This window comes from Malassezia restricta, chromosome I, assembly GCF_003290485.1.
Source record: "Malassezia restricta chromosome I, complete sequence".
NCBI classification, from domain to species: Eukaryota; Fungi; Basidiomycota; class Malasseziomycetes; order Malasseziales; family Malasseziaceae; genus Malassezia; species Malassezia restricta.
The window spans coordinates 359,981-385,544 of NC_040193.1; the positions used below are offsets into that span (position 1 = coordinate 359,981).

Below are 25,564 nucleotides of genomic sequence, written 5' to 3' on the forward strand. Positions count from 1 at the left end.
GTCACAACGCCGTGGCCCTGACAGCCGCCAGCTCGGCTGGCCCAAAGGGCAGCCATGCCTGCCATCCGCGCACGCCCATGCCGTCCAAAGCGAAGCGCGCCGAGTTGCGCGTGGCGCGTCCAGACAGGCCTTGTTGCGCGTTGTACAGGTAGGCAGCCCAGGCATGCTGCCGCGCTGCGTCACATTGCTGCAGGATGCGCACGTACGGCGCATAGTCGAGGGGTATACTCGAGCGAGGCAGCTGCTCATGAGGCGGCACATGCAGGAGCCGTACCAAGGTCGCGAGGTATCGGCAGTGGTCCACTCGGTCGTGATCCATGCGCGCTGCCAAAGATGCGAGCTGCGAGGCGGTGCGTGGCGCCAGCGCTGCGTACAAGCGCGGCCCCAGATGCAGTGTAGCGGGGACATGCACGGATGCGCATGGCACACTGGGCACAGGCGATACGTGTGCGCGACTTTTGGGGAGCGGCACGTACTCGTCGACGTATTCGCCATGTCGGCACACGACATCGGCGACTGAGAGCGCCTCAGCATCGCGGCACATGGCACGCAAGGCCTGTGCATCGTCCTGGGGCGCACGGAGCGCACTGACCTCGCTCGGCGCGCTCAGCACGCCAGGACGCGCGTCGCTGACTGTGCCCTCCAGCATCTCCTTGGCACGCGTGCGCATACACAGCCATGGGAGCTGCGCGAGTGCGGCGCGCAAATCGCATGCGGCGGCTGTTGATACGACGCGTGAGCTCGGATACGCATGCGACGTCGGCATGACCGGCCCACTGCGTGGCGTCAGTGCATCGGGGGGTGGGAGGGTACGGAGGTAGAGAGCCTGCATCGCGGCATGCGACACAATGTACCCTTCCGCCAGCGCGACCAGCTGGAGGTACGTCGCGGCTGCCGGCACCGGGGCAGGGTGCCACGTAAGGACGCGCTGGATCGGAAGGTCTGCCAGAGGAATGGCGTCCAGGTCCGTGCACGTAAGTACGACGGGACGCAGAGAATCGCTCATGAGCTCTGCGACCGCCGGCCAAAAGCCAATGTCATCGTCAAAGAGCACATCCGCCTCATCCAGCAGAATCAGGGACTGATGCGGCATATCTCGTATACGAGCGCGTGCGTCGCCCAGCACCATGTGATTGCGCGTAAGCTGTCCCACCGCACCGGCCAAGTCCTTGCCACTGCGGCGACCCATGCCCGGGTACAGCTCAAACACCTCAAAGCCTAGCTCAGAGGCACACGCATACACGGCCGCCGACTTGCCCACACCCGTCGGGCCCACCAGCACCATGCCGTTGGTCAGCGCGGTGGGCGCGGGCGGCGGAGGCGACGCAGGCGCACGAAACTGATCAAACCATGCAGCTTCCTCAGGCTGAAATTCGTCCTCGCTCGACTCAGCGCTAGCAGGTCGGTCGCGGCGCCGAGATGCTCGGCGTGTCATCGCAGGGCGCTGCGTAGCTCCGCTGAACGACACGCGCAAGTCTTGCAACCAGTCGCGCAGGATCGTGGCGGACGCCTCGTTTCCCAGTACATGCGCTGCACATGTCGGCCGCCAGTGATCCATCCACAAGGAAGCATGGGCACTGGCATGCGGCTGCGGCGACAGCGCCTGGCGCTCTTGACGCGATAGGCGCTCGTGCATATACGCGATCACAGGAGACGCGTGGGTATCAGATCGTTGACATGCAGGGTCCGCTGCCAAGTAGGTGAGAGGCGAGCGCGGCTCCATGTGCCAGGCTGTGCTGCTGGAAGAGGGCACCATCGCTGCTTCACACACCATGCACGGATCTGCCGCCTTGCTGCTTGGGTGCATGGTGTACGACCAGGTAAGATCGGACGCGGACTGGCTGCACGAGCGCGCACGTCGTGGCCAAGATACACCCTGTCGAGTCATACGTGGCTCCTGGGATGGGACGACGTGCACCATAGGGGCCTCTGGCCATGGGGCTGGGACCGTCTGGAGCGGTCGTGTAGCATGGGCGTGGACACGCGCCATCGGCGCAGACTTGGTCTCGCGCTTAGCAAAAAAAGGATGCGCCATATCGCTTGTCGCTGTACCACGCACGGTGCGCTGCATCGGCTGCGCCGGAGGCGGCGTTGGAGCTCGTGCCTCCTGGCCCCATGCAGCCAACAGCGTGGTGGTGGACAGTCGTGCGCGAGATTTGGCTGCGCGCGGTTTGGAAGGCGGGAGCCGACGACGTTTGTACGCGCTTTCATCGCCTGCCGCCGCGGCAAACATAGGATAGACGCGGCCATCGGACTCGCGTGCCCCGTCCGACGGCTCCATCCCACACGAGGTGCAAGTCCCCTTCCAGGCTGCGCGACGCGCGTACGTAACCTTTCCAACACGCATAATTCCACAACTACAAAGTCCCTCGACCCACCAAGCACTACATGTTGGGCGGCTCGGCATGCGCACTGTCCTGCATGAGATCACCGGCGTCAGCGCGCGGCATGTACCGTTGCGCAGAGAATGATGGATCGCGCGTCACAGCACGTCCGGCATGCATGTTCGATGCCTCTGCCGCGCTCATGGCTGCCGGGTCGTGACCGCCTGCCAACTCGGACGACACAAGACTCGTCGCCTGGTACGACTCTGGCTGGAACACACCTGTGCTGTGTTCGAGTTGCTTGAAATTCGGATGCACAGCATCGTCCGTCTGCCGAAGCCGGTCTAGGCGCAGATCAGAGAGGAACGGCTCACCCGTGCGCGGAGCACTGGGCGGAATGCTCACAGCAGCCGCGCCCGCCGCAGCATGCGCTGATAGATCGCCCTTGTCCGCACGAGCTAAAGAGAGATGCTGCTCCTGATTGCCGTGCACGAGACTGCCAGAGAGACGCGGCGGCTGGGCGCGAGATAGGTATGGGGCAGCCGCCGAGGATGGCGGATACACATGGTGGGGTAGCGCAGCGGCCGTATTCGCTGCATGGTCCGCGTTCCCGGTCACTTGTCGAAGTTGATTCAGCTCATGATGCGCAGCTTCTAGCGCCTCAATCAGCTGTTCACGCTCGCGATGAAGCGTCTGGAACTGAAGAACCGCTTTCGTGAGAATGTCGCCCTTGGACGTTTTGGGACCTCGGTCGACGGGGACATACTCCTTGATCTCATCAAACAAGTCCTTCATTTCCTTCCGACGCTTGCGCTCAGCAATCTTGTGCGTCACACGAAGGCTGGGACTGCGACTGTAGGGCGTCTCTTTCTTCTCAGGCGGCGAAAGCGTGTCGTAGGAAGCTTCGCGCGAGTCTTTGGCATGCAGATTCGACGCTCCAGCTTCTTGGGGATGCGCGTCGGCCTTCTTGTATCCAAGATTGCCGCCCTCCGCAGCCGCTTCCTGCGTAGCGGCATCGACACTCGAAAAGTTGGGCGGAAAAATGGAGGCGCGGCCATCACCGTCTTGAGGTGCCATCGAGTTCGACAAAAACGGGAAGGCACGCGCGACATTTTCATGCTCATGCGCATCACCGTGCAACGACGCGTTTGACTCCAGATTGGGGTCGGTCTGCAAGAGATCCAAGCGGTATGAGTGCTGGTCCTGTCGCATATTAGGGTATCCAGTCTGGGCGCCTTCATTACGACGTGCACCTGTTAGGCTCGGATCCATAGACGACGCGGGGGCACTAGCCTCGTTCATGCCTTTCTTCGGTGAAGACGACGCGGCTGTGGGAGGCGCGTAGGCTGCTGGAGGCTGATTGTGGTGAAATGGCGTCAAATCACTACCCTCACCCTTGCCACCTGACGTATGCATAGGGTACGTAGGCGCTTCTTGAGAATGGTGCAGAGTTTCCACCGATCCTACACCCGGCGAAGCTTGCGATTCGCGACTACCCACAGATGTTGAGACAAATCGCAAGGCGTCCTCGCTCATCGTGCTCCGTTACGCGCCTGTGGGGTCCTCGTGGCTAAACACGAGCTCGCCACGCGGGTCTGGGCCGAGTCCACGTGTCCCGTTTAGGACACGTGGTATGTGATATAGGTATGATCACGTGTGCACATGCATACGCTACGCATGGCCGAGGGGAACACCTGCCGCGAAAGCCCAGGGCTCAGGAGCGCGCTGATAAGGCTATGTGCGCTGGATATAGTTGGAGGGTACGATGCCGACAGCGCCATTCACACTCTGTGCGCGGAACCAGTCGTCATTCACTTTGTCCAGGAGAACGATGCGCTCGCCTTGCGTAATGGACAGGTCGCCTGCTTGAGCTCCTTGGAAGCTGCGATAATGAGAGCACAAAATACGTACGTATACAGAGCCGTAGCTTCCCCTAGGCCAGACGAAGTCGCAGCCGTTGCCTCTGCAGGCGGTGCATCTGCGTGAGCTGCTGCGTCCACGGATGGCACAGCGTGGGCAGTCTCCTGCTCCCTAGCATTCTGCTGGATCCTGTTCTGGACCATCTCTGATGTGTTTTTCAAGGCAGACTTGAGTGCGGATCCCGGTGACGATACGTCAAGCTTTCCGATAGACTAGCATGTCAGCTACACCGTGCACGTACCTTGCCCGTGGTGAGCCCTTCTGGGCGCCGAATATCCTTATGAATGGACGACATGGACATACCACTTACAGCTGACGCCAGCGACTCGTCTTTTGGTGGATAATACGATGAAGACGTCGCGGCCTGCGTATGCTGCCGCTGTCGTGGTGGCGGAGGTGGCGCGGCTTTTTTAGTTGTAGCAGAAGTATTTGTCGTATTGCTTTCTACTGCATGAGTGGTTCCGTTCAAAAGATGCGGTCTCTGCGAAAAGTACTCGTCTAGTATGCCAAAGAATGCCTGGCGATCTTTCTCTGGAAGGGCAAACATGGAGTACAAGCAGGGTCCGTGTGCTATCTCCACACGAAAGTAAGGAGTGGAGTGGAGTTCCTATGTCGCTTACGGAGACTTGGAAGGCTTGGTGCTGCCAGCCATCATACGTTGGCGTTGCGCAAATGCACGAATGAGTGCATTAGGTTTGCGAGTGACGCCAAGAGCACATGTAAGCATAGTAAGTAAGACAACGGATCCTGCTTGATGCAAGGACGCAAGTGGGAGTGGTACCATATATAGGAGCGTCGAGATACCGAGTAACGCCTGGAGACCCGACATGTGTGCCGCACCAGTAGCAAAGCGCGGAGCTGCTTTGGGAATGTATGCCTTGAGGCGCTTTGCGTACAATGAAAAGGCTATCATGGCCACAACCGTGGAGATACCCAGCACACGATGGATAGCTTGCACCGTGACAGGATTTTGGGTCATGTTACCGAACGCAACCATGGACGCATCAGGCTCAGACGAGTTTTTCAGGCGGAAAGAATAGCGGGGATCCAAAACTTCTTCCTTTGGCGGCAGCAAGCGGTGGTGACCCATGAAGGGAAATTCGTTGTACACCAATCCGGCATCCAGACCAGCTACAAACGCGCCATAGATGGCCGTTGTGAATGCGAAAAGCAGCATGCCCGTACCCACGCGGCGGAAAGCGCGAGCCTTGGGGTTCTGCAGCAAGTACATGAACGCCTCAGTCATTTTGCCTGTCTCGTTAGGCGATTTTTTCAGATTCTTGACCAAGGCGTTATCACGCAGTATAGAGACAGCTTTGTACACCATACCAATGTAGACAATAAAGGCCGTTCCGAGATGAGCAGCAAGGCGGAAATGATCCACACGGGGCGTCCAGTCTGGGCGGGGTACCGCAGACGCGGGCTCGTCAGCATGCGGATTTTTCAGACCGCTGGCGACCATATACCAGCCGAGAAAACCTTGGAAACCAATACCAGTTGCAATAGCAAGTAATGCTTTACGGGTATCAGGTGTAGTCATCCCTTTGCGCATGCAGAATAGAGCAGCGGGTACAGCAAAAAATACACCGATAAAGCGACCAAGAATGCGATGCGACCATTCCCACAGAAAAATCCTCTTGAAGTCGTCTAGACTCATGTTGGCGTTCAGCATTTGAAATTCTGGTGACTGCTTGTACTTGTCCCATTCTTCGTTCCATTCTTCATCCGTTTGAGGCAGACGCATGCCCTTCAGGCCCGGATTCCATTCAGTGATAGACAAGCCCGACTCCGTAAGACGTGTGATACCGCCGACGATAATAATAAGGAAGACCAAAGCTGCGGATGCAAGTAGATGGTATGCCACAACTTTGCTCGTTGTCTCAGGCACAGGCATAGCCTTTTCCGAAGCGGGTGGCGTGGATGTGGTAGATTCGAAAGCAGGAGAGACAGATGACGTTGAGTACTTCTGGAAAGACATAGGACGATACAATGATGGCCTCGCCAAAGTTAGCTGGCTCATACGTGTCACCATGAAGCTACGATGCCGAGACGCAGTAGACGCGAACCGAGCAGGTGCCACGGATACGCCAGACATCGGTGACAGAGTGCCCAGTATAGGCATTGATTTTCCATGATTCAGATACGATGGTACGGACCGCTTTGAGCAAGCACGAAGCCCACTCCACGCTAACACGGACATGATAGACGCCCTCGCGAAAGACCCCGAATGTCAAGGACAGGGGTGCGCCAACCCGCCGCCTTCTCCAGATCACGTGGTTTCGATCGAATTAACGAGGCGGGGTTCGGTCAGCCAGGCGCTGGCCCGATGCTATGGAAATAAGCAACGGTGCGCAGGGGCACCACTCGCCAGCATCAGTTTCGTGTCTCCGGCCCAGTGCTCACATCGACTATGGAAGCATCATACGCAGCGTGATTCAGCTGCGCTCGCTGAAGCTTGCGCGCACAAACTTTAGCCCCCGATCGGGCCCTGTGCAGGGCCGCACGGAAATTTTTGTGGATAATTGCGCACGTGTACTGAACCGTGCAATCATGCACTGGACATTCACGTGGGCTGCGTGTCCCGCCAATGGAGCCTGCAGCTGGCTGGCTGGGAGGTCACACACACCGAGGGCGGTAAGAAAGGGGACCGTTGGCAACTTGTGTGGTCATACCGTGGCACCGACGTCCAGGCTCTAAAGCATGAAGTTTGGTAGGACGATTAAGACGTCCTTGTATCCTGAATGGTCGTCTCAGTACTTGCAGTACTCTGACCTAAAGAAGGATATCAAGAGGCGCTTGGCTGAGAACCAGGGTACCTGGACCGACAAGGACGAGGATGAGTTTGTCGAGGAACTGCGCATGGAACTCGATAAAGTCTACTCATTTCAGAAGAGCAAGGTCTCAGAGCTCACGGGTCGTATTGAACAGGTGAATACCGAGGTGAACCAACTCCTGGCTGCGCGTGCCGAGCATGAGGCGGGTCACCATCGTGAACACGCTCACAATGGCGAGGGTCAGGGTGACGAGCAGCACCACCCGAATGACCAGCACCGCGACACGCTCTACAAAGCCTGCCACAATGCTGGATCGGATGACGAGTTCGACTCAGACAGCGAAGAGACCGACCACTTTGAAGAACGATTCCAGGACCTGGAGGAGAACCTCGCCAACGTGATTGCCGATGTTCACGATCTGGCTCTGTTCACAAAGCTGAACTACACTGGTTTCCTCAAGATCGTGAAGAAGCATGACAAGCAGACGGACCGTCTTTTGCGCAAGGAGTTTGTGCAGCACTATCTGAGCACACGTCCCTTCTACAAGGAGAACTATGACGCGCTCATCGTCAAGCTCTCGCGCATGTTTGATATTGTTCACACGCGCGGCAATCCGGTCAGAGGTGACTCGAGCGCTGGTGGCTCGCAGAGTGCCTTTGTTCGCCAGACCACCAAGTACTGGGTGCACCCCGACAACATTGTCCCGCTCAAGCTCTTTATTCTCAAGCACCTCCCTGTGCTCATTTTCAACACGGAGAAAGAATACCAGCCTGAGGACAGTGCTATTACGTCTATTTACTATGACAATGAAGATCTGGAGCTGTACCTAGGCCGTCTCGAGAAGACCGAGGGTGCCGAGGCTATCCGTCTCCGCTGGTACGGTGGTATGGACAACAAGACCATCTTTGTGGAACGTAAGACGCACCGTGAAGACTGGACAGGTGAGAAGAGTGTCAAGGCGCGCTTCCCCATCAAGGAGGAACTCGTGAATGCATTCATGCGTGGAGAATATCGCATGAATGATACATTCGAGGAGATGCGCAAGAAGGGCAAAAAGTCCGACAAGGAAATCGACTCCATGATTCAGCTCGCGTCCGAGGTGCAGTACAGCATCTTGTCGCGCAAACTGCAGCCTGTCATGCGCTCGTTCTACAACCGCACGGCATTCCAGCTACCGGGTGATGCCCGTGTGCGTATCTCGCTTGACACGGAGCTCACGCTGGTGCGTGAAGACAACTGGGATGGCAAGCAGCGCTCGGGCAACAACTGGCGTCGTATGGACATCGGCATCGATTATCCGTTTGAGCAGCTCCCTGAGGCCGATGTCGAGCGTTTCCCATATGGTGTGCTCGAAGTGAAGCTTCAGACGCAAATGGGTCAGGAACCTCCCAAATGGGTGCGTGAGCTTGTGCAGAGCCACCTCGTCGAGGCTGTGCCCAAGTTCTCCAAGTTCATTCATGGATGTGCTACACTCCTGTCAAACCGCGTGGATCTTGTTCCTTTCTGGCTTCCACAGATGGACATTGACATCCGCAAGCCTGTCTCGATGAACCTGGCTCTTGACCGCCCTCATCACAGCTCTAACAGCTCGGATCACACCCACAGCAGTGGCAGGAATCCGCAGTACGAGCCCGTGAGTGAGGACGAATTCGAAGGTGATGATGGTGACGAGCACATGAAGTCGCAGATCGCCAGTGCTCAACAGGAGGCTGACAACGTGGGTCTGTCGGCGTTCGACCCGCGTATTAAGGAAATTCGTGAGCAGCGTGAGAAGTACCTTGTGGAACACCGCAAGGAGTCGGAGGGTGCTCACAAGGACGCATCGAAGGCGCCTACTAAGGACAAGGCTTCGACGTCTCGTTCGGACTTGCATGTGCCTATGAGTCGCGATGACATTCTTGCACCTTCGACCGTGTTCGACAAGAACTACGTCAAAAAGTTTGGTAACAACATTAGCCGCCTATTGGGATCCGCTGACCAGGCCGGCGACGAGAACGAAGCAGACGAGCGTGCCATTCGTGCTCTCCAGGGCCGCGACGAAGAAGAACCTCGCGGATCGGGTAGTGGTCCACCTAAGGGTGTGGAATACGTTACTGACTTCCGCACGGAGCCTGGCAAGAAGGTATCGGTGCCGATTCGTGTTGAGCCCAAGGTGTACTTTGCCAACGAACGCACGTTCCTCAAGTGGCTCGAGTTCAGTGTGATGGTGGCATCGATCGCTACGGGTCTACTCAACTTCCAACGTGTCGGCGATGTGGTGGGCCTTGTCACTAGCACGCTCTTCACTGTCATCGCACTGTTTACTATCGCATACTCTGGTGCACTATACATGTGGCGCGCGCTCAAGATCCGCGAGCGCAGCTCGTCGAATGTGTACTCGGACTCGTATGGTCCTACCTTTATTTGCGCGACGATTCTTGGTATCACTGTCGTCAACTTCGTCATGCGCTACTTTGAGACGAATGAGTCGCGTCTCTTCCGTGGTGTGCCGAACTAATGAATGACGATGCTGTTGTAGCGGATACAGATGTGAATGGATAGGTTTTACGAGAGTGGAGCCTGTATCACGTGCGACTCACGCACCACATTTTCTGAGAGCGCGGATCGAGGGCTCTTTTTTTTTCTGTAGTCGACATGAGTCAGGAGGAAGCATCGTCGTCGCGAGCTCCTCTGAGTCCAGAGGAAGCCAAGGCGGCCACTCTTAAGCAGATCGAATTTTATTTTGCGGATGCGAACTTGCCCTTCGACAAGTTCCTGTTCACGCTCACGCGCAAGGATCCCGAGGGCTGGGTGCCGATTGAGACGCTGGCGTCGTTCAAGCGCATGCGCCCGATGCGTGAGGTGCTGAACACTCAGGAGATGGCAGAGGCGCTTCGCAAGTCTGAGGCGCTGCTTGAAGTCGACGCTGAGGGCCTGCGTGTGCGGCGCAAGGCGGAGCTCAAGCCCGTCACAGACGCCCATACACGCAGCATCTACGCCAAGGGCTTTCCTGATGAGTACGAGGGCTTGCAAGAGGAGCTGGAGGCATTCTTTGCTCAGTTTGGCAAGATCAACGGCGTCCGAATGCGCCGCGAAAACGAAAAGCCGCGCAAGTTCAAGAACAGTGTGTTTGTTGAATTCGCCGATGCAGCAGAGAAGGACGCGCTCCTGGCGAAAGCCAAGGCGGTCGAGCCCGTCGAGGACGGTGGTCATGGTGTGCAATACAAAGACGTACAGCTCCAGGTGATGAGCAAGCCTGCCTATGTCGAGATGAAGATGAAGGAAAAGGGGATCGACCCGAGTGACAACAAGCCTTCGAAGGGTGGTCGCAAGTTTAATGCATTCCGTGAAATGGAGCGAGAGCGCCATAGTGGATCGGACGAGCCCAAGAGCACACGTTCTGATCCGCTCGAGTTCGAATACAATGGCCAGCTGCTGTGCACAAAGCCCGACGGCACGGTGGATGCCGAGAAGGTCACATTCCCTGCTCAGAGTGTGCTGCGCTTCACAAACGCCGCTCAAGGTGGTAGCTGGAAGGACCTGAAGGACACGCTCACGACGCTGCATCCAACGTCGTTTGTCGATTTCCCCGCCGATGCCGTCGAAGGTGTGGTTGGCTTCCGCGAGTCCGTGTCGGACGACAAGCTGCGTGAGATCCAGGACAAGGGCATTACGGTGGGTGGCTCGGCTGTGAGCTGGGAACGCGTGAACGAAGACAAGGCGCGCGACTTTTACGTGGAGCGCGCCAACTTCCGCGCCTCGTTCCTGCTGGACCGCCGCGAAGCCGACCGTCACGCGCCCCGACGCGGACACCGCGGCCATGCTCGCGGCGGTGGCCGTGGCGGCCGTGGCGGACGCCCTGCACCTGCGCCCCCGTCGAGCGACAAGCGCAAGCACGCTGATGAGCCACCACAAGTGGAAGCTAAGCGCAGCAAGACGGACGAATAGTTCATAGACTACATGCTCTCTGTGGGAAGATGCGCGAGCATACGCTGACGTCGCGATTCGGAGGCGGCGTCTGTGCCTGTGGCGGCAGCGGCAGCGAGTTTCGGTTTTTGCTGCCGCTCGTGCTCCTTTTTGGCGGTGCGCTGAACGGTCTGGGGCGCCTCGCGCAGGCCGAAGGCCTTGGCAAGGTGCCCGAGATGGAGCTGATGTACGTGGAAGATATCCTTCTCGGCGGCGGGGTGCGTTGCGTACGCCCGGATATGTGCGAGGAACGCTGTGCGGGCGAGTGTAGCGTGGCTTGGCGACGCAAGAACCCATCGTTCGAGGGCCATCTGGACGTCAGTGGCACGCGACTCATACTCGCGAGCAGCACCGCCAAAGCCTTGAAAGAGCACGGTATCGTATCCCACCAAAGGCACCTGGGCCGGCCGAGAGGCCACGACCATGCGGCGCGTGAGTGTATCGAGCCACGGCCGCTCGTGTGGCATGAGCATGAGCCAGCTGGTGCCTTGGCGTCCCACACGCGCCGTTCGTCCTACGCGGTGGACATACTCTTCCACGCCATCTTCCGTCGGCACGTCCATCTGGATGACGCAGCTCACATGCGGCAAGTCCAAGCCGCGAGCAGCGACACTGGTGCACAGCAGAATACCACCGCGTGTGGCGGGCGGTGCCTCTGTGCCATCTGTGAGTGTGTGGAATGCACGCAGGGACGCAATGCGGTCTTTTTGTGACATGGAACCGTGCAGCCGATAAATCGGCACACCCGGGAACAGCTGGCTATGCTGAGCGAGGGGCGTCTCCAGTGCAGCCTCCTTCGAGGCTTCTTGGTCACCCAGGCGTGCCCCGCCGATGGCATGCCAGTGAAAGTCGACCGTGTCTGTGCAAGTCAGAAATACCATAATGCGCGCGGCGCCCTGATGCGCTGCATCAGCGACACGCGGCAAACTCTGGCGCAAGAGGGCGAGCAGCGACACGAAACGCAGCTTGGGCGGCACGATCACGGCGTGCTGCGCCAGTTGGGCCGGTGCAGCGAATGTCGGCTCAGCAGCCGACGCCTCTGTCTTCATGCCGACACGCACGAGCATGGGATCACAGAGCGTCGTGCCAGAGAACGCCTGCACGCGCTCGTCGAGCGTCGCGGAGCACAGCACCACACGTCGTCTCCACGCCCACCATGCCATGCCGAGTGAATCGGTCACTTGGTCATCCGGTGCGTCGGATGAGAGGGCTCCGCTCTCAACGAGCGCAGAGCGCGCCGTAGACAGGGCGAGGCGGCGACGTCCATCGAGCGCCTTGATTATCCCCGTGAGCTGTTCCTCAAAGCCCAGCTCGAGGATACGATCCGCTTCATCCAGTACGAGCCAGCGGCACTTGCCCACATCGAGACTAGCCGTGTTCTGCAAGTGGTCCAGCAAGCGACCGGGCGTCGACACTAGGATCGGACATCCCTTGCGCAGACGCTGCTTTTCGTGGTTCTTCGTGCTCCCGCCCGTGAGTAGGCCTGGTACAATCCAGCGCGCACGACGGCGCGGCACACCTTCTGCCTGTTCGTCCGGCGACGCGAGCGAGAGCGTCAGGAGTCGCTCGAGGACCTGGTATATCTGACGAGCTAGTTCACGCGTCGGTGCGAGAATAATAGCCAGTGTGCCCACACTGCGATCGATAAAGCTCTCTTCCGAAAGTGGCAAAAGCGATTGCACGATCGGAAGCAGATACGTCAGCGTCTTACCACTGCCTGTTTGGGCCTGGATCAGCACGTCGCGCTGGGGCATGGGAGGCGCCGAGAGAAGCGGCGGGATAGCCAGACGCTGAATCTCGGTCGGCTTGTCTCGGATGTCCATACGCTCCCTAAGGTGCGCCGCTAGGATATACTCCAGGCCCAGCTGCTCGAACGATGCATCGGCAGAGGGCGCATTGGTGGGTGCGGCGCGTGGTATCGAAGGAAGCTCCGTGGGCTTATCAGCATTCGCTTCATCACGCGAAAAAAGCGATGAAATATACAGACCCGACTTGGTCGCAGACGGCTGCGCAGCCATAGCGCGGGCCTTTCGAAGGGCCGCTTGATCTGCTTCGCCATCTAGCACGTTTTCCTGCTGACGCGGCATAGGGCGCGCTCGCTTCAGCCCACGGTGGTTTGTACTGTCTCTTCCGCGCCTCTTCTTATCGCGGTGACTCGCGCGTGTCGGCGCTGGCGCCACTGCATCTAAATTGAGGAGCAGGCCATCATCATGCTCCATGACGGCAGGGGGCAACTTGGGCGAACCTCCACGACGAGAGCAAAAATTTTCACCTCCACTGACCTTGTCCAGCGACACAATGGTGGCCAAAGCCCCGCCCCGTCCTACGGCCGTTGTCGTGGATCAGGGCCTCAGGTACCGCTCCAAGACGCGCGGACTATTGCATACCCACAACTTGCCAGCGCTTCAGAATTTACTGAAGCGTGATCCGTCAGCGTACACGGAGGATTTCCTTGCGCAATGGAACCACTACGAGAGCCTACGGCGCATTTTTGCGTCGGGTGTGGGGCAGCAAGTCGAGGGCGCTGCACTGGACGGCAATGTGAGTGCTGTGCGCATGAGCAAGGATCAGCAGTCGCAATTTGATCAGCTGCTTTCGTTCGTGGCACAGCTGGCGCCAAGCTACCCAGACATCACCAAGGCTCTGCCGGAGCATCTCAGTGAGCTCCTGCTAGAGCACCATGCGAGTCTTAGCCCCGAGACACGCAAGACGTGCTTTCGTGCATTGTCCCTACTGCACAATCGCCAGATGATTTCCAGTGAATTTTTCCTCAAGACGCTCTTTCCTCTGCTGAGCATGACGTCGTCGTCCGACATGCGGACGATGCTGCTCCATGCGATTGTACAGGACATTAAGCTTGCGAACCAAAAGTCGAAGGATCCTCGTCTGAACCGCATGGTCCAGGGTCTGTTGTTTGGCATGGTAGAACGTGGCATGAATCCGGACGATACGAGCGTTGTACTGCGCCGTGCCGATGCCGAGCTCAAGGGACGCACCGAAGCTCTGTGGGCGGTGCGAGTAGCCTCTGAAATGTGGCGACGCAGGATCTGGACGGATGAGCGCACTGTCGCTCTGCTTGCTATGGCATGCACGCACCCACATCCCAAGGTGCAGGCATCAGCCGTGCGCTTTTTCCTGGGTGATTTGCATGCGGCAGAAAACGCAGGGCACGACAGCGATGAAGAGCAGGGCGAGTCAGAGGATGTAGGACGCCTCCAGCACCAGAACCGAGTCGGTAAAAAGACCAAGGCTGCTGAGCGACGACTGAAGCTCGCCAAGGCGCACGCACGTCGGCGACGCAAGGAGCAATCGGAAAAGGCCCTCGATGAAGCAGACCAGGAAACGGGCAACTTGGCGGCGATTCACCTCCTGTATGACCCGCAGTCATTCGGCGAGAATCTGTTCGAGAATCTCAGCCGCGGCGACAAGCGGCATTCGCTCGAAGTCAAAGTGCGCATCATGCAGCTGCTGAGCCGGGTGATGAGCGTACACCGTTTGACCATTCTGAGCTTTTACAGCTACATGGCCAAGTACCTCATGCCGCACCAGCTCCATATCACCCTGATTCTTGTATCGCTGGCTCAGTCCGTGCACGAGCAGACGCCGACAGATGTTCTGACGCCGGCCATCCGCAAGATTGCGTATGCGTTTGTGCATCCTGGCGTCAGTGCCGAAGTCGTCGCGGCCGGTATCAACACGATCCGAGAGATCTGCCGCCGGCAGCCATGGTGCATGGAGCAAGATCTGCTGGAGGACCTGGTTGCGTACCGTCACTCCAAGGACAAAGGCGTCAGTGCGGCATCACGGAGTCTCATGCTGCTGTACCGCGAAGTCAATCCGGGTATGCTGCACCGCACAGAACGTGGCAAGGCAGCATCCATAGCCATGGCTCAGGGCAAGGAAGCTGAGCGCTATGGAGTGGACCGTCGAGAAGTGCATGGCATCCAGGGCCTTGAATTACTCGAGCAGCATCTGAAGGAGCGTGACGATGAAGCGGCCGATGATGACGCACAGTGGGACGGCTGGGAAGTCGAGAGTGATGACGAAAGCGATATGTCCGGTGGCTGGGTCAATGTCAGCTCGGACGACGAGCAAGATTACTTTGAGCTGGAAAAGAGTGATGACGACGAAGAAGAGAAAGATGACACGAAGGAGGTAGACACGCGTCCTATGAGTGTGCGTGTGCGCGAGGCCCGACGAAAGCGCAAGGAAGAACAGAAGCAGGAGGGTGAAGACGAGTCAGAATCGGAACCACAGCCGGAGCCAGCGTCTCACGAAGAGGCGCCCGACGCCTTTTCCGAGCTAGCGACGACGCGCATCCTCACGCCCGCCGACTTCGCCAAGCTCAATGAGCTGCGGCTCCAAGCGGCCGAGGAAACGGCCAAGACAGGCGGCGCAGCTGGCGCCCGGGCGCGGCGCGAGTTGGCAGCGCTGCAGCTGACCAAGAAGCGGACGACTGGCAGCCACGAGGTACTGGACGAGTCGGACATTCTGGGCCCGCGCAAGAAGACCAAAGCAGACTACGAAGAACGTATGGCGAGTATCAACGCTGGCCGCGAGGGCCGCGAGAAGTTTGGCAGCAACAAGGGGAAGAAAAAGAAAGAAGTGGCCAGCAGCTCGACCAACCGCCAGAAGGCCAAAGGCAAGAACTTCCAGATGGTGGCCAAGAGCTGGGGTGTGCGCAGCAAAAAGAATGCGTCGCTGCGTGAGAAAAGCAAGCGCCTTCGCGCGCATGTCAACCAGGCGAAGAAACGTATGAAATAGCTACAGATCCATAGGATGTTGCCGCACCAATTCCCACTCGACGCGCAGCAAGACCCACACACATCGCCGCACGATCTCCAGCGCTTCGAGAAGAAGCAGGCCCCTCTGCCAGTCCCAGAGGAACTGCCAGTGCGAGCTAAGCTTGACGGACCACGTGAAGCGAAGCACCAGGTTGACGCATAGAATCGCCCAGTACAAACTGGGGGGCAGCGGTAGGGGCTTCTCAGGCATCCGCAGGACTGTGGGGCGACGCACATGGCCCTGCGGCTTCATCGGCAGCGCTGCATGTGTGTGGTCGTGTTCGCTGGAAGAGCGCCGGTGCAAGGTCGGCAGCTGCGTGGGCGGATGCGTGACGAGTGCATGAAACGAGTGTGGTTGGAGCAGATCGAGGCCCCAGTCATTCGTCACGTCCCACCAGAACGAAAAGAGCGTGTTCAACAGTACGCACGCATACCATGCCACATCAACGATACGTGCGGCGCCGGGCGAGAGCGACATGAACACGGGCCACGAACGGAGCCAGATGACAGGGAGCGACGACAGATACTTGAGTGCATTGTACAAAGGGCGTCGCACGCGCGTGCCGGACGTGTAGTATTCGGACAAGCACTGCCGAAACCGGATCACGTACGGCACGCTGATGAGCACGGGCACGGCCACATGCGTCTGAGCTTGAAGCAAGATGCGGTCATCTGCACGCTGGCCCATGACAAAGTAGGCCAGCAACACAAGGGAGAGCCACACATCGCCCAGAACTTTGGCAAACGACGTGAGAATATCCGCCAGCACCACATCGGTGAACAGGATGGGCTGTTGCAGCGACGGCGTGAAAAGTCGCACGAGCGAGCGGTTCCAGGCACGTAGCAGGTGTCGAAACGGGCCCGGAACGATCCAGAGCACGAGCAAGCCCGCCAACGTTGCCGTCTCCCAGGCCTGGGCGTGCAGCGTCCGCAACCCAGTGCGTGGCTCAACATGCAGGCGGTACATGAGCCAGCAGAAGGTGGACCATGCGACGTGGCATAGGGCAAGTAGATACAAGGGCAATGCACCGCTCTCACGCGTAGGATCCGTGCGTGTGTGGGCGAGTGGGAGACGCGACGCCGGTCCTGGGCCATGAAACACGTTCATGTCCCAGTGCTGCAACACCTGCAGAATCACGCCGAACCCACACATACACAGCGCCGTCATGAGCACCGCACGGAAAATGGGCGGCAGGAAATGCTCAAAGGAGGCATCCAGGACCGTGTCAGCGCGATCTGGCGCCGCCCTTGCAACAGCTGCCCATGCCCACACACCCAAGGCAGCCGTCCGCATTCACGGCGGTTGTGGAGAAAAAAAGAGCTACGTGCAAAACGCATCCATTTTTGTCCTGAGTATGCAGCTAGAGGACCAGCATAGTACATCACGACGGCTCGTCGCGCAGACAAGCGAGCGTCTATTGGATCCTGCTTTTCCGTGCCACTCAAGCACGAGGGAGATATAAGCGCAACACTTAGGCGTCGCGGACCTTGATGGTACCGCGCTGGAGACCGGTGCGACGGGCAGCAATAAGACCGACCTTCTGACCTGGCACGGAGCCACGCTTGACGGTCGACGAGTGACCAATGTGCTCGTGGTTACCACCACCGTGAGGGTGGTCAACGGGGTTCATGGCCACACCACGAGTGCGAGGCCAGCAGTTGCGCTTGACGCGGTACTTGTGGTAGGCACGGCCGGCCTTGAGCAAGGGCTTGTCAATACGACCACCACCGGCAACAACACCGACAGTAGCACGGCCGAAGCTCGGCACCGTCTTCTTGGCGCCCGAGGGCAGACGAATACGGGTCACACCCGAGTCGAGGTCGTGACCGATCACAGTGGCGTAGTTGCCCGACGTACGCGCGAGCGCTCCGCGGTCACCGACCTTCTCCTCGACGTTGCACACAATCGTACCCTCAGGGAGCGAGCTCAGAGGAAGCACGTTGCCGACGTTAAGCATGGCCTTCTTACCGCAGTACACAAACTGACCCGTGTGCAAACCTTCGGGAGCGATAAACGTCTCAGTGACCTGCTTGTAGTGGTAAGGGTCACGGAATGTGACACGAGCAAGAGGAGCACCACTGTCGAGTAAGCCAAGCATGCGAAAAATACATACCGTCCAGCATCGTGGATAATGTCCTTCACAAGACCGCGAACGTAACCGTTGCGCTCAGCAAAGTCAAATGGGCGCAGCTTAGCAGGCGCCTTGTTCAGGCGCGTGTGAGCAGTGAAAATACCACCGCTCTTACGTTGAGCACGGATAACTGTATCATGTTAGTACTCTGCTCCTGTCTCGTGCGATGCGCCCGTCGTGACCGCACTGATACATACCGCGTCCCATGGTCTTGACTCGTAGTGGTGGAGAGCAAGCTTCGTCCGCCTCAGGCGGTTTGACTCTTTCTCACAGCACGCACCGAAACTGGGCAGCCCTCTGGTCATGTCACGTGTGAAATGTAGTTTTGTATTCGGCCGACATGGCTAGGCCCCACCTCCACCTTCTCCCTCCAGGCCTTCGCCACGCGCTTAGCCAGCGGCACCGGTGTGGGTACGTGTGAACGTGGCGCGGTACGAAGCATCTTGTCAGGATGAACACACACATCACATTACTATCAGCATTGTCCGAGCATTCGTGTGGACGTCTAATTCTGCAATGCTGAACTCAGTGCTTCGTTCGCGTTCTTCCCCGTGATTGTATACTAACTCATATGTACGATAACAGGTGCATCTTCCCCCTCCTCAGCATCGTCAGCTTCTACTTCTTCATCGAGTAAATAGTCTAATGACCACTCAAATTGCTTTTGTGCCATGGCACTAAGCTTGCGCCACGCCTGAACGAGTTGTTCATGCTCTGTACTCGGCGATGATGACGACGTGGCTGCCCAGGCGCCGAGGCTGCGGCTGATGTTCATGCGCAGACTTGCCATATCCTCCAAGATCTGGGCCTCGAACGTGAGCAAGTCTTCTGTCCAAATCGTGGATGGTAGGGCTTCGAACTGGGACACAAGTGTCTGAATCCAGGCTCTGTGCGCCTCGAGGCGCGGTGCCCACACGTGCGAAGGCAAGGCGGTGTCCCATTCACATGGATGCAAGGTGTGCGGTGGCGTTGGGGCACCAATATAGGCTGCAGCACGACTAAAGAGAGAGACCATGGCCATCCAGTGGTCCAACGCTGCCGCGTTGCTGGTGCATCGGAATAGAAGAAAACACAGTTCAAACTCTCGAAGCAGTGGCTCGTGAGATAACGATACCTTTTCCGCGTCACACGCTCGCTGCATCACATGCTCAAGCAGCCAAGATTTGTCCATATTCCATCGTGTCCTTTCCTCACCGTGCGCCTCCGGTGGCCAACTATGCGAGAGTGAAAATGAGGTGAATGCCAGCCCAGGTAGAGAAATTTCTTCTTGCAGGCGAGGATCCGTACGAAGTTCTCGTAACGAGGAACGTGCATTACGATCTGTCACCGGCGTGAACGAATCGCACGTGGCGTCGGCAGAGCGAGCGTCGATGCCAAACACACGATCGATGGTGCTTCGGCTGAGCCGTAAAAAGTGTGTTAAACGATGCCATAATGGGCTTGAATCCATGGGGTAAGCAGCCAGATGGCGATCCATGCTTTGGAGGTGATCTCGTGAGACAATCACAGGCGTTTCTGCACCTGTACCGGGCGCCGTCATCCATGTATCGGACGTTGCATCATACATGCGTACCAGAACGGTTTCTTCCTGAACGTAAAAGAACCAAATAGATCGAATACCCTCCGACAAGCCGTCGTGTCGGTCGCCGTCGTCCGCGGAGGCAGCCGCACTCTGCCATGCAATGCAGTGTATGCCGGGCGGAACAAGTTTGAAGCCCTCAAAAGATGTGTCTGTCCGATATGCATGCTGATCTATCGATATATACGAGCCGCGCGGCAAATTTTGTAGGAGGATAAAGGCATGGCGAGCATACCAATCCGCCACCGACATGCAGGAGAGACGCGTCGATCACCAAGTGGAGGTGGCATCAGGCGGCCCCGGAGCCTTGCAGGACAAAGGCGACCAGCGTGCGTGAGCGATTCCACGACGGGGGCGACGTAATGCGAGCGAGCGTTGCCTCTGACGTGGGGCTAGCCTGTGTCAGTTGAGATAAGATGTGCTCCACGAGCTGCAGACGGTCATCGGCCTCTTGGCTGCCAGGCAAGGCACGTGGAGTGCCTGACTTGGCAGAGATTTCCACCCGCACCTGGTGTCCGCGCTCCAGTTCACGACGCGCTTTAGACAGCTTGTGGGAGAGATCATGGTCTGACACGTTCCAAGAAAGCGTCAATGCCTTGGATTGCGTGCTCGTGGGCTTCTTTTTCTTCTCGCGCTGTCGCTCATATTCCACGCGCTTGTTGATCAGACGGCATATGGGGAGATCTCGGAGAGACCACTCTTTTTTCTGCGTAGGGTCGTCCATAGCGCCCTTTGTGACTTGCATGAGCAGGTATGCCTTGCGGTCGATTTTCGCTAGGATATCTTGGGGTTTGAACGGCCCATGAAGCTGTCCGCTGGTCGGGTCGACAAGCTGAATGAGGGGTGCAGTGATTCGTTCATCGACAAGCTTGTCTTGCGCCGACTTGTCATTCGCCGCGCGGGGGGCTGCTGTATGGAACGGGAGGGTTGCGGCGCCAAGTGGTCCAGTGGGCCATTTGGCGCGCAGCGGTGTCATGCGGCCACGCAGAGTCGGCGACAGCAGAGCGAAACTCTTCATATTTGAGCAGATCAAGGAAATAGAGAGCTTGTGGGTATGTGAGATACTTGACGTACTGGGGCGCACGAAAATACTCGAGGTACTCTAGGTAGTTGAGAAACGCCGGATCGTCAAAGTAGCCCTGCTGTGATAGCTGGTGTAGGTAGTAGGGGTTGCTCAGCGCTGATAAAAATTCGAGATCCCGCGAAAACCGCTGCTGATTTGCCACGCGTACAGGATCCAGCTCGGTGCCCGTAGCCGTGTGGAGCATGACCAACGCCCTCCTCGCAGGGGGCTGGCCGCTCTGGTCCCTGGCCTGTGAGCTTAATTCCTCGACAACACCCACAGCCGCTCGGCGTGGAGCACATACCTCGTCCTTGACGAGAACGCGATGCGTGGCGTGCAGGAGGGTGCGGTCGGTGCGCGCGCGCCTCAGAGATGCACATCGCAGAAGCGTTTAGTCCTGCGTTATATTAATGCAGTGACTTCGGCGATGAGGACGAGTCCGCGATGGTCGCAGGCGGCTGGCGCACCGAACGCCGTCCTGAGCTCGGCCACCACGAGTACTATGGCGCTGAGTCTTACGCGCGCAGCGCAGATGCTCGCTCGGTCTGAGCTATCTCTACAGGAAAAGGAGCAGGATGATTTGAAAGAGGATGCGCGCTCAGAGCCTGCGAGTGTCGGCCTGTTGGGCGGCTTTACTGTGCTATGTGCTCAGCTTCGCATGGTATCAGATGTGGCCGAGATTCCGCTGCCTACTTTGTTATCGCACTTTATCGGTGTGATCCTCAGCCCGAGAACGACAGGCGCAGTCACGCAAGTGGCGCTGGAAGCAGTGGCGGCGTTCCTGGACGGTGGCCTGTTCCGCACGTCGAGTATCGGACTGGAGCAGGCTGTGCAGGAAGTGGCGCATGCGACCTCTCACTGCCGCTTTGAGCCATCGGATGCAGGGAAAGATGAGGTGGTGCTGCTGGCGATTCTTGATGTTATGTATGCGCTGGTCCGCGGCCGCGCAGTGCGCGACGACGACGACGCTAACAGGGAGGGGAAGCCGTTTGTTGATATGCTCGGCGACGAAAGCGTGTGTGAGCTCATGGAGACGTGTTTGAGCATGGGCTGCCAGACGCGACTTAGTTCCGCGCTGCGGCGGACGGCCGAGCGCAAGATGCAAGGTATGATCCGAGAGGTATTCTCGCGTCTGCAGACCATGCCACTCCAGGCTGACGAAGCGTACACGGAGACGGGGCGTCCGCAGGAGCCAGACGTGGCAACCCTGATGGCAGACCGCGTTGGTGCTGACGCCGAAGACGACAAGCAACTGCGGATGGCGACGCCCGATCCCAAAAGTCGCTCCATCCCTGCAGCAGGGGGTGGGACAGAGCCTGAGGAAGAGCCGCTCAGGAACGAGCAGGAGGAATCAGAGCCTCCGGGCGAAGCCCAAGGAGAGCCGAATATGGACGAGCAGAGAGACAAAGAGGCTTTGGACAAGCCCGCCGACCCAGCGCCCGAGCCGCGAGAGCCGTTCGATGCCCATCACCACGCGCCCACGCCCGGGGCATCCAACGCGGACGAGGTGCGCACATCGACCGATGTGGACCGACGTATGCGATCAGCCGAACCTGTGGTGCCGTTTGGCATGCCAGCGCTCAAAGAGATTCTGCGCGTCCTTATTTCGCTGCTGGACCCCGGCAGTGTGCGGCACACCATGACTATGCGCCTGCTGGGTCTGTCACTGCTGGGCAGCGTGCTGGACACGCATGGTGCATGGCTTGCGCGCTTTCCATCGCTGCGAGCCCTCCTGGGCGACTCTGCGTGCCGCTACCTCTTCCAGCTTGCGAATAGTGAGTATGGTCCGCTAGTCGCACACAGTCTGCGTGTGTTGCATGTGCTGTTTGTCGAGCTTCGTGGGCACCTCAAGATGCAGCAGGAACTGCTTCTTCAGTTCTATGTGCAGCAGCTTCGATCAGCTCAGACGTTGGTGGACAAGCCGTGGTCGGACGAAGAAAGCCAGCCCGAATCTCCCCCGGTCCTCGCCTCCTTCCACGCGAGCGCCTCGGGTGAGCAACGCGAGCTGTTTACCGAGGCCTTGTGCCACCACCTTGCGGGCGACGACGACGCCGCGGATCCGTTTGTGGTACTGTGGCGCAACTACGATTGCGATATGGACTGCGCGAATTTGTACGATCATGTCACTCAGTTTTTGTGTCGCGCTATTTTTGCGCAGCCGATGCCTGGTGCAGCGGCGATGGCGCCGCGCACTTCGCCGTCCGGGTTGCAGCTCGTGGCACTCGACATGGTCTTGGGCATGGTCGAGCGCATGGCAGCGCGGCACGAGTCCGGCGGCACGGACGAGTCGGGGCTGCCGAGCACACTGCGTATGCAACGCGAGCGCAAAGCGCTCCTGGCCGCTGGCGCGGCGGCATTCAATCATAAGCCGAAGGACGGCATTGCTTTTCTTGCGCAGCAGGCGCTGCTTGCGCCGAGTGGTCGCGAGCGAGCGCGCAGCATTGCGCGCTTCCTAAAAGACTCGCCGCTGGTGGACAAGCGTCTGCTGGGTGACTACATTTCGCGTGCAGAGAATGTGGATGTCTTGGCCGAGTATATGGACATGTTCGACTTTGGCGAATGCGACGTGGCCGAGGCTATGCGCGCGCTCTGTGAGGCCTTCCGGCTGCCTGGGGAGGCGCAGCAGATTGCGCGCATCACCGAGACGTTCGCGCGCAAGTACTTTGCGTCCAAGCCGCCCGGGATCCGGAGTGAGGACGCTGTCTACGTCCTAGCCTACAGTATTATCATGCTCAATACAGACTTGCACAACCCACAAGTGACGCGTCGTATGACGACGGCCGACTACCAGCGCAATTTGCGTGGTGTGAACGATGGCGCCGACTTTGATCAGGCGTACCTGGCGGCGATCTACGACGGCATCCGACGTCGCGAGATTGTGATGCCGGAAGAACACGCTGGCCAACTGGGCTTTGACTACGCGTGGAAAGAGCTGCTGCGTCGTGCGCGTGCCGGCAATACGTTGCATCTGTACACGGGCGCGGCTCTGGATGCCGACATGTTCCGGCACAGCTGGCGCCCCTTTGTGGCCAGTATCGTGCATGCATTTTCGACGCTGCAGGACGAGCACCTGCTGCACCGCGTCATTGCAGGATGCCGGCAGTGCGTTGTGTTGGCGCGGGCTTATGACGTGCCGGGCGTGCTGGACTACATGGTCGAGCACCTCGCGTCCGCGACGGGTTTGATGCCAGGCACCGAGCTGGACGATGCACGCACCGATGCCGTCGTCGAGCATGACGGCACACGCCTCACTGTCTCGCCACTGAGTGTGGCTTTCGGCAGCCAGTTCAAGCAGCAGCTCGCGGCCGTGGTGCTATTTACTATCGCCCATGGCAGCGGTGCCTCATTGCGCTCGGGATGGTCCAGTCTGCTGGCCTGCATCGAGACGCTCCTGGTGCATGGCCTGCTGCCACGCGGCACGGCGCAGATGTATGTGGCGCGCGACACGTATGCGCCGATTCCCCTCACGGGCAAGGGTGCGATGACCGCCAGTACAGCTCCTGCCACAGCGGCCGCGGGCGGCCTCTTTTCCACGCTCTCGAGCTACTTTCTGTCGCCGTATCCCGCTGCCTCCGAGCCTATGCACGTCAGCGACGCGGATCTTGAAAGCACGCTGTGTGCGCTTGACTGCCTTGCGTCGTGCAAGATCCATCAGATGCACTCACACATCGCCGAGCTGCCAGACGACGCACTCGCCGCGTACGTCGCTGCCGTGTATGAGCGATTGGGCGCCTCGGCGCGGCTGCGTCCCGATTACAGCCCCGTGCCCGTGTTCTGGCTGGAGCAGTTGACCACGCTGGTATGCACGCGCCCTGCGTGTGTCTCGCAGCAGCAGGCGCTGGATGTGCACCTTGCGCGGATCAAAGAGGCGCCGCATACGCCGCCGACGGAACTCGAGAGGGCCACGTTGGGCGCGATGCGGATCGCTGCCGCTACGGACCACGTGCATGATGCGCTCATGGCCGTCCTCGATGCCCTGCGCAGCGTGCCGAGTACCTTGCATGCCACCGTAAGTGCCGCGTTCCTGACGGGCCTCGTCACGATCATCGAGCGCGGCATGCCGCCCGTCTCTGACGACGAGTGGCGAACGCTTCTGCATCTGGTGACGTCGTATGCACGCGTGCGCCGGGCGGCGACGGCGCGTGCGGCGCTGGAGCTTGTCGTGCATATGGTGCCGCAGCACGTCCAGCCCGTGACGTACGCGGCCCTCGTCGAGCTCGTACGCGAGACGCTGTCGGACGCGGATCGCGCGATGTGGCACGGCGAAGACCACGCGCCGCGCCGTACCCTGACAGAGAAGCGCGAGCTCAGCGACTGGATGGCGGCTGTGCACGCCGCGAGCCCGGCCGCCCTCGAGGCTCTCGCGCGCGTTCGGACCCAGATCCCCTCGATGGTGGCCCCTGCGACGTGGCCCGAGTACTGGCTGCCCCTCGTGACGGCATTCGCACAGCCATGCGTCAGTGTGCATGCCCCGACGCGTCACGCCGCCGTCTCGCACCTCCCGTACGTGGTCCTCGCACCCGAGATGCACCAGCACATCGATCCCGCGCACCTCGCTCCCCACATGGAGGCCATGTTTGGGCACATCCTGCTGCCTCTCCTCGAGACGCTCATGGCACCCGAGACGACGCGGGCCGATACGCCCGACAAAACGCCGCCGACCATCGCCGAGACACGCGCCCTCGTGTGCCTCCTTGTGATCCGCGCATGGGTCCGCAATGTAGGCACCTTGATGGACGGCGTGCCGAACGACTTGGAGAAACCGGCCGCCGCTCGTGTGCTGCGCCTGTGGATCGGTGTGGTGCACGCCACGGCCAAGCTGCTGCGCACGCCGCAGCCCCACAGCGAGGCGATCGACGAGCAGCTCAAGAACATGGTGCTGGTGATGCACACGGCCGGCCACCTGGTCGAGGGCCCACCAGGCTCGCTCCGCCGCGCCCTGTGGGTCGAGACGTGGCGCCGCATCGATCCTATCCGACCAGACCTGCGTGCATCGCTGCAGCAGCCGACCGCACCGACCGACAAGGGAACATAGATTACACG

The 25,564-nt window shown here is 59.2% G+C and overlaps 13 protein-coding genes across 13 annotated transcripts; 4 read left to right on the forward strand and 9 right to left on the reverse strand.

Annotated features, from left to right (window-relative positions):
- Window position 1: 1 nt before the first annotated feature.
- Window positions 2-2,281, reverse strand: MRET_0221 (telomere length regulation protein; the record flags this gene model as incomplete). Its single annotated transcript, XM_027626848.1, has 1 exon — window positions 2-2,281. One exon carries the CDS (start codon window positions 2,279-2,281, stop codon window positions 2-4), a length of 2,280 nt encoding a protein of 759 aa, XP_027482619.1.
- A 103-nt stretch (window positions 2,282-2,384) lies between these two features.
- Window positions 2,385-3,860, reverse strand: MRET_0222 (transcription factor; the record flags this gene model as incomplete). Its single annotated transcript, XM_027626849.1, has 1 exon — window positions 2,385-3,860. One exon carries the CDS (start codon window positions 3,858-3,860, stop codon window positions 2,385-2,387), a length of 1,476 nt encoding a protein of 491 aa, XP_027482622.1.
- Window positions 3,861-4,058: 198 nt separating this feature from the next.
- On the reverse strand, window positions 4,059-4,791 carry MRET_0223 (variant SH3 domain protein; the record flags this gene model as incomplete). Its single annotated transcript, XM_027626850.1, has 3 exons — window positions 4,059-4,206; window positions 4,236-4,456; window positions 4,486-4,791. 3 exons carry the CDS (start codon window positions 4,789-4,791, stop codon window positions 4,059-4,061), a joined length of 675 nt encoding a protein of 224 aa, XP_027482621.1.
- Window positions 4,792-4,860: 69 nt separating this feature from the next.
- MRET_0224 (cytochrome c oxidase subunit 15) lies at window positions 4,861-6,444 on the reverse strand (the record flags this gene model as incomplete). Its single annotated transcript, XM_027626851.1, has 1 exon — window positions 4,861-6,444. The coding sequence occupies one exon, from the start codon at window positions 6,442-6,444 to the stop codon at window positions 4,861-4,863; it is 1,584 nt and encodes a 527-aa protein (XP_027482618.1).
- A 500-nt stretch (window positions 6,445-6,944) lies between these two features.
- Window positions 6,945-9,515, forward strand: MRET_0225 (vacuolar transporter chaperone; the record flags this gene model as incomplete). The annotated part of the gene is made up of 1 exon (XM_027626852.1): window positions 6,945-9,515. The coding sequence occupies one exon, from the start codon at window positions 6,945-6,947 to the stop codon at window positions 9,513-9,515; it is 2,571 nt and encodes an 856-aa protein (XP_027482617.1).
- Window positions 9,516-9,652: 137 nt separating this feature from the next.
- Window positions 9,653-10,945, forward strand: MRET_0226 (Lhp1-RNA binding protein; the record flags this gene model as incomplete). Its single annotated transcript, XM_027626853.1, has 1 exon — window positions 9,653-10,945. One exon carries the CDS (start codon window positions 9,653-9,655, stop codon window positions 10,943-10,945), a length of 1,293 nt encoding a protein of 430 aa, XP_027482823.1.
- An 8-nt stretch (window positions 10,946-10,953) lies between these two features.
- On the reverse strand, window positions 10,954-13,182 carry MRET_0227 (ATP-dependent RNA helicase DDX31/DBP7; the record flags this gene model as incomplete). The annotated part of the gene is made up of 1 exon (XM_027626854.1): window positions 10,954-13,182. The coding sequence occupies one exon, from the start codon at window positions 13,180-13,182 to the stop codon at window positions 10,954-10,956; it is 2,229 nt and encodes a 742-aa protein (XP_027482822.1).
- A 79-nt stretch (window positions 13,183-13,261) lies between these two features.
- On the forward strand, window positions 13,262-15,727 carry MRET_0228 (protein SDA1; the record flags this gene model as incomplete). Its single annotated transcript, XM_027626855.1, has 1 exon — window positions 13,262-15,727. One exon carries the CDS (start codon window positions 13,262-13,264, stop codon window positions 15,725-15,727), a length of 2,466 nt encoding a protein of 821 aa, XP_027482955.1.
- On the reverse strand, window positions 15,728-17,041 carry MRET_0229 (putative membrane protein required for lumenal ER protein retention; the record flags this gene model as incomplete). Its single annotated transcript, XM_027626856.1, has 1 exon — window positions 15,728-17,041. The coding sequence occupies one exon, from the start codon at window positions 17,039-17,041 to the stop codon at window positions 15,728-15,730; it is 1,314 nt and encodes a 437-aa protein (XP_027482552.1).
- A 178-nt stretch (window positions 17,042-17,219) lies between these two features.
- Window positions 17,220-18,086, reverse strand: MRET_0230 (large subunit ribosomal protein L8e; the record flags this gene model as incomplete). The annotated part of the gene is made up of 3 exons (XM_027626857.1): window positions 17,220-17,826; window positions 17,862-18,009; window positions 18,077-18,086. 3 exons carry the CDS (start codon window positions 18,084-18,086, stop codon window positions 17,220-17,222), a joined length of 765 nt encoding a protein of 254 aa, XP_027482656.1.
- A 355-nt stretch (window positions 18,087-18,441) lies between these two features.
- On the reverse strand, window positions 18,442-19,710 carry MRET_0231 (A1 cistron-splicing factor AAR2; the record flags this gene model as incomplete). Its single annotated transcript, XM_027626858.1, has 1 exon — window positions 18,442-19,710. One exon carries the CDS (start codon window positions 19,708-19,710, stop codon window positions 18,442-18,444), a length of 1,269 nt encoding a protein of 422 aa, XP_027482657.1.
- A 37-nt stretch (window positions 19,711-19,747) lies between these two features.
- Window positions 19,748-20,476, reverse strand: MRET_0232 (translation initiation factor IF-3; the record flags this gene model as incomplete). Its single annotated transcript, XM_027626859.1, has 1 exon — window positions 19,748-20,476. The coding sequence occupies one exon, from the start codon at window positions 20,474-20,476 to the stop codon at window positions 19,748-19,750; it is 729 nt and encodes a 242-aa protein (XP_027482654.1).
- A 370-nt stretch (window positions 20,477-20,846) lies between these two features.
- On the forward strand, window positions 20,847-25,556 carry MRET_0233 (golgi-specific brefeldin A-resistance guanine nucleotide exchange factor 1; the record flags this gene model as incomplete). The annotated part of the gene is made up of 1 exon (XM_027626860.1): window positions 20,847-25,556. One exon carries the CDS (start codon window positions 20,847-20,849, stop codon window positions 25,554-25,556), a length of 4,710 nt encoding a protein of 1,569 aa, XP_027482655.1.
- Window positions 25,557-25,564: the final 8 nt, after the last annotated feature.